At 30.7% G+C, this 6,742-nt stretch overlaps 1 protein-coding gene across 1 annotated transcript; it reads left to right on the top strand.

Annotated features, from left to right (window-relative positions):
* Window positions 1-4,396: 4,396 nt before the first annotated feature.
* LOC137809295 (uncharacterized) lies at window positions 4,397-5,269 on the top strand. The gene has a single exon (XM_068610427.2). It carries the CDS (start codon window positions 4,397-4,399, stop codon window positions 5,267-5,269), a length of 873 nt encoding a protein of 290 aa, XP_068466528.2.
* Window positions 5,270-6,742: the final 1,473 nt, after the last annotated feature.

Raw genomic sequence — 6,742 nt, 5'->3', positions numbered from 1 at the left:
TATTGATTTTTTTTTTTGTTAAATTCTTTTTGTTTAAAAAAAATTAAAATCTACTAACTGTTTCTGTTATTATACAACAATTAAATATTAAACAAAAACAATTTAAAAAATGAATGATCTCATTAGAACTAAGCACAATGTGACTGAGAAAGATGATGAAATCTTCGCACGGGTGCTTGGATTGCTCCCTCTTTTTTTCAGACTCCCCCTCACGGTTTTCTTTTGGCTTGAAAAAAATCAAGTTTAAAGGACTAATCGCATGAAACCACATCTTGTTCTCCACTTTCTCTGGAAAACCAAAAGCAACATCCATAGAGAGATGGAACAACATCAACAGAGAGAAAATGAGAGTTTACATTAGATTTCGTTGATTGAAGAAATAAAAAGGTAAGAAATGAGGAAATGAAAAATCTATTTGAATCAAATTGAAAACTGTTGTGTAAATCAAATGATAAATTGTTCTGTATCAAATCGAGAACTGCTCGCTGATTCAAATTGTTTCATAAATAAAATGAAAAACAGATTCAAAAAGAAAAGAAACAAATAGAAAATTAAATTCAAAACTGTATACAAAATAGCCAAAAACGGTTATTTAGGAGATTTCTCTGTTCTTTTAAAATATATATATATATATATATATATATATATAAAACAGTTACAAAATAATAAAAAATAAGAATAAAATAAAATATTAATATATAAAATATTAATAAAATGTAACTGATTTTGAAAATAAATCAAACCGCTCATCCACCTCTCGCTCCCACTACGTATACCAAATATTGTAGAAAAAATAAGAAATGACACAATGACCATAATACAATAATAAAATTAAATATTAATATAAGGATAAAATGAGAAAAAAAATGAAGAGCAGTTAAGAGGGGAATCTCCTTTATATATAGGTATAGATAATGGATTATATATTATACATACAATTATATATAAATTTAAAAATATAATTAATTATAATAATATAGTATAATTATATAATATAAATATTTAAATATTAAAAAATAATAGTATTAATTAAATTTTTTTATTAAATAATAATAATAAATATAAATTAAATAAATTAATAATAATTAAATAAATGTATTAAATAATAATATTATTGATATTGATTATTAATCTTATTTTTATTTGTATCAAATATAAAATAACATTAATGAAAATAATAAAAATATAATTATAATATAATAAAAATATAATTATTTATGTTAAAATAATTTATATAATAGTAATAATATTATTAATTATAAAAAATAAATATCTAAATATTAAATTATTGTATACTTCATTAGAGATTTGATTACATATATTAAAGTATTAGATACTGAGAATCTGAATGAGGTTTCTTCTAACTTATCCACTTAACTTTTGTCACGAATTTTATGCACCCTAAAATAATCTTTTCCTTAATAATTATTTTACCAGAAATCGTATTCTTACTTTGATACCAATTTAAAAGAAAAACTACAATTAATGGTTAGATTGCATCCATTTCTACTTAAAAAAGTAATAGGTAAAATTTCTTACTCAATTGTCCTGGACCCATATAACCTATACCATGAGATGCACCACAAATAAAACATATATAAGTCTTTTGAAAAACATTAAATGTAAAATGTCATTATTTAATTAAGATACAACTTGAAATTCTCACATATTTGATATAATTCATTATATGGTAATTTAGTATAATTATAGAAGGCACCATAAAAAGAAATTACTTAACAGATCTGATTAGTAAGGAACATGTGGATATGGTGTGTCTAAGTGCTTTGATTTCAGCAGGGAGAAGATTTGTCTTCTTTGGGAGACTAACGAATTAGATTGGGTAGAAAACAAAGCTACAAACAGCGCAGAGGGGTTCTTACGATGTGGAGTAATTAGTCGTTTCAGATGTTTAGTTTTGTTAACGGAAGGAACTATATTGTGATTGAAGGTTTTTGGAAAGGTGGGTAATGGGGTTTTTGTAACTATAGTGAATGTATATTGCTCTGACTCTTTATGGGAAAAGAAAAAGATGTGGAAAGAAATCAATGGAGTCAGGTTGAATCAACTATCAAAGGCGTGGTGTATTATTGGAGATTTTAACTCTATTAGACGTCAAGAAGAGATGAAGAGTTTGATTTCGACGTCAGATTATTCTAGAGAAATAAAAAGGTTTAATGATTTTATTGAAAAATCAGAATTGGTTGATATCCCGTTGGTTGGAAGGAAGTTTACTTGGAATAAGCCCAATGGTTTGGTGAAGAGCAGAATCGACATGGTTGTAGTTTCAAAGGAGTGGCTGGAATCTTGGCTTCACTGCCAACAATTCGTTTTAAACAGATCAATCTCTAACCATTGTCCAGTTATACTTAAAGAGGTGTAAGTGGAATAGGGCCCAAAACCTTTTAGGTGTTTGGACGTCTAGCAAAAATATAGCAAATTTAAAGAGTTTGTGAGTTCGAGTTGGTCTTCTTATGAGGTTATAGGAGGTGGGATTTTTATTTTCAAAGAAAAATTGAAATCTTTGGAGATGTAAATCTTGCTAGTAAGGAAGTGCAAAAGAAGATCGATGAATTAGACGTATGAGAAGATGATGGTGGTTTAGTTGAGTCAGTAAGGGAAGAAAGAAAGTCCCTCTTTGTTGAACTTAATAGATTCAAATTTAAGCAAGAAGCGATTATGTGTCAGAAAGCAAGACAGAGGTGGTTAAAACAGGGGGATCTTAATACAAAGTTTTTTCACTCGTTTGTAAACTGGAGAAGGGCAAGGAATCAGTTGCATGGGGTTTTCGTTAACGGTAAATGGTGTGAAGATAAGGAGGTGATTAAGGACAAGGTTCGTGTTTTCTTTGAAGATAGGTTTGCCAGGAACGATGCTTGTCAGGTTATACTGGACAATGTCAGGTTCAGTTTCATTTCGGAGTCCGATAATGAGTTGTTGATTGGAGATTTCTCTGAAGATGAGGTTAGGGCTACAGTTTGGAATTGTGACAATTCAAAGAGCCCTAGCCCTTATGGTTTCAATTTCGGGTTTTTAAAATTTTGTTGGGATATCATTAAAAAGGATGTGGTGTCAGTGGTGAAGGATTTTGCGGTTAATGGTTATTGGCCCAGAGGTTCAAACGCTTTGTTCCTTTGTTTAATACCAAAAGTAGAAAACCTCAGCAACTCAGTGAGTTTAGACCTATTTCGTTAGTTGGGTGCTTGTATAAAATCATATTTAAAGCGCTATCTCTACGATTGAAAATGGTAATTAGTAAAGTTATTAACGTTAGACAGTCGACTTTCCTTGAAGGAAGGGGTTTGCTGGACAGTGTGTTAGTAGCCAATGAGATTTTGGAAGAATATAAAAGAAAGAGGAAGAGTTGTGTTATCTTCAAAGTTGACTATGAGAAGGCGTATGATTTGTTCAGTTGGGAGTTTATTTATTATATGCTAAGGAGGTTGGGTTTCTGCGATCTTTGGATCCGTTGGATAAAGGGTTGTTTAGAATTAGCCTCGGTTTCAGTTCTGGTTAACGGTAATCCAACTAGGGAGTTCTTTCCTAGGAAGGGACTTCGTCAAGGTGATCCACTAGCACCGTTTCTCTTCCTTATTGTGGCTGAAGAAAAGAATTTGATAGACAGTTTGGAGGTTGGCAAGGATAAAATGAAGGTAAATATGTTACAATATGCATATGATACTTTGTTCTTCTGTGAAGCTAACACCAAAAGCGTTTTCAATATTAAGGCGATTTTGCAATGCTTTGAGTTTTCTTCTGGGCTTAGGGTGAATTTTTTGAAAAGTAGAATTGGTGGGACAGGGCTGGATCAACTTTTTGCTTCAGCATTTGGCAGTTATTCTTAATTGCGACGTGATGGTTTCTCCTTTTGTTTACTTGGGATTGCCAGCTGGTGGAAATCACAGGCATGGTGCCTTTTGGAATGGGGTGATGGAGAAAGTTCAAGCTAGGCTGAGCAGGTGGAAAGGAAGGTGTCTGTCGTTGGCTGGGAGGATCTGTTTCAAGTCAGTTCTTTCCTCTATCACATTATTTTTTATGTCCTTATTCAAACTGCCATCAGGGGTGGCAGATAAATTAGTTAGGATTCAAAGGAATTTTCTTTGGGGGTGGGGATCTGAAGGAAGGAAGATCGCTTGGGTTTATTGGCAAAAGGTATGTAAGCCTCACGATTTTGGGGGGCTTGGTATTATTGATTTAAAGATTTTTAACATGGCTTTGTTAGGAAAGTGGATTTGGAGGTTGGGTACGGATAAGGGTGGTCTTTGGAAGGAGATTCTGGTTTCAAAATATGGTGGTTGGAGGTGTTTGAGAGAGGAAGGAAAAAGTCGTAAGAGCTCTCTTTGTTGGAAAGATTTGAAAAAGGTGTGGGCCTTAGAGGGTTGAGGAAGAAGTTTTGAAGATGGGTTCAACTAGAAATGATATTTCCTTCTGGGAGGAAAATTGGTTAGGTTGCGATGCGTTGAAGAGAGCCTTTCTGAGACTGTTCTCTCTGTGTTTTGCCAAAGAGGCAAAGGTGGCAGAGCTTGGATCTTGGTCTAATGGTGTTTGGGTTTGGCATTTAGTCTGGCAAAGACCTTTTTTTGAATGGGAGAAGCCTTTGGTGGATCAATTTTGGCAGGTATTGCAAGGTATTAGGTTGATTTTGGGAGAGGCAGATAGTTGGGTTTGGAAGGTCGGGGGTCTTCAGAAGTTTTCAGTTAATTCTGCTTATATGCATGTTAAGAGGGATAGCGAGGTGGAAGGTTCTCCGGTATTAAGTAAGTTGTGGAGGTGTAAAGCCATACCTTCTACTTTATTTATTGCTTGGAGGGTTCTAGAGAATAAAATCGCTACTAGGGTCAATCTGAAAAGGCGAGGAGTGATGGTTGAAAATGCTTTGTGTTGTTTGTGTGGGAAGGAGGAAGAGTCTTACCGTCATTTGTTTTTCGATTGCAGTTTTGCTTGGCGTGTTTGGTGTCTTTGTTATAAGTGGCTTGGAGTGTCACTTGTGTCTCACATTGATCCTAAGTCCAACTTTGCTCATTTATGGATGAGTCAGTCTTCAGAATTGATTAACATTGTGTGGAGTACAATTTGGGTGGGGGTGGTAAGTGAATTTTGGAATCACATGAACCTTATCATTTTCAAAAGGGGTGTGACTGATGTGTTAAAAGTGTTTGCAATGGTGCAAGTAAATGTTTGGTCTTGGATTTCTGCAAAATCTCGTTCTGCTTCGTTTTTGTATTCTAATTGGTGTTTGGAACCGTCGGCGTGCATGAGGATGGTTCCTTGAAGTTTTTACGTGTTAGTTTGATTAGTGCTTTCGTCGGTTAGGTAGGCGGTTCTAGTTAGAAGTTGGTTATTGTGAGATATTGTGAAACTTTGTATAAGAGTTGAACCACCCTTAAAGTGATTCTCATTTATTTATTGTTTATTAATGATAAAAAAAAATCTCAATAAAAAGTATTACAACCTTTTATACTAAAGTCCTATACAAATAAAGTATTAAAGTAAGTTAAACCAAGTCATTATTATACTAATTTTTATAACACTGAATATTGAAATTTTCACATTTTACTTGATTTCTTTAAATTTCTTTTATATTCAACTTCTTGTTTATGATTCACATGTTTTTTTATCTATACTTTTATAACACCTTTTAATAATCTTGGTTTAAGAAAAAAATTCAAAATTCAAATGTTCAAATGTTCAAATTGCTATTGTAGAAAACGTTTAAATATATTTTCAATTGAAATATAATACTTATTTAACATGTATAAATTATATAATGAAAATGTAATTATTGAATTTAAACATTTAAATACTTATTTATCTTATTTTTTATTTTTTATTTGCATATACTTTTTTTGTTTTTATTAATATAATTAAAATTTATAAAATTATTATTATAACTTTAATCAAATAGAAATATTTATTAATAATTTTTAAGATAAAATTTTAAATTATTTTAAAGACTATTTTAATTTCATTACTTAGTTAAACTTATTATTGTGTGAGACTGAGATGTTACGATGGTTTGATGTTGGAGAGTGCTTGATATATATTCTTGAACTCTGAAATATATATATTTTTTCTGCTCTGTGCGATTATTATTGTGCTAGTATATATATATGACTTAATTTTTTTAATAAATAACTCTATAATTTAAGAATTAGAAAAAATTGTTAATGTGTGTATTGAGATTACTTCTATCTTAATCTTCGAGATTTATGTTAACATAAATCTTAATAAACTAAGAAATATAAATAGCTAAATGATATAGGATTAATGATATATTTACTCATATTATATATCAATGACAAAGCAATTTTTTAAAATTGGGTCTTTAGAGAGTCTTCATTAGGTTTATAGTTTATAATTCTATAGCCAAATTATTGATAAAAAGCGGTAATTGTTTCTTGCATCATATCATATCACCGAATGCAAAATTTAAAATCCAATATTTTGTTCTTGATTTTATTTTTCTTATGGATACACAAATTTCGAAGTGAGTTTTATACATTATGAATTTCGAAGATATTTTTATATCTTATTTAAGTTTCTGGATGGTAATATCTAAAATGAGAGTTATAAATTTCAGATTTTTATATCAGAATAATTTATATGGTGTTAAAGATTGAGATTCAAAACTCATTTATGTTTACTTAAGAATCTTAACACGTGAAAATGAAATTTATACTGTTCAATTAAGTTTCCTAAAGGTAAAATTCCAAAGTATATATTCATAATTTGATTATGAATATTT

The sequence above is a fragment of the Phaseolus vulgaris genome, chromosome 2, assembly GCF_051622355.1.
Source record: "Phaseolus vulgaris cultivar YP4 chromosome 2, ASM5162235v1, whole genome shotgun sequence".
Lineage (NCBI taxonomy): Eukaryota > Viridiplantae > Streptophyta > Magnoliopsida > Fabales > Fabaceae > Phaseolus > Phaseolus vulgaris.
Note: the sequence above shows the minus strand (reverse complement) of the source record. Positions and strands in the feature narration are given on the sequence as shown.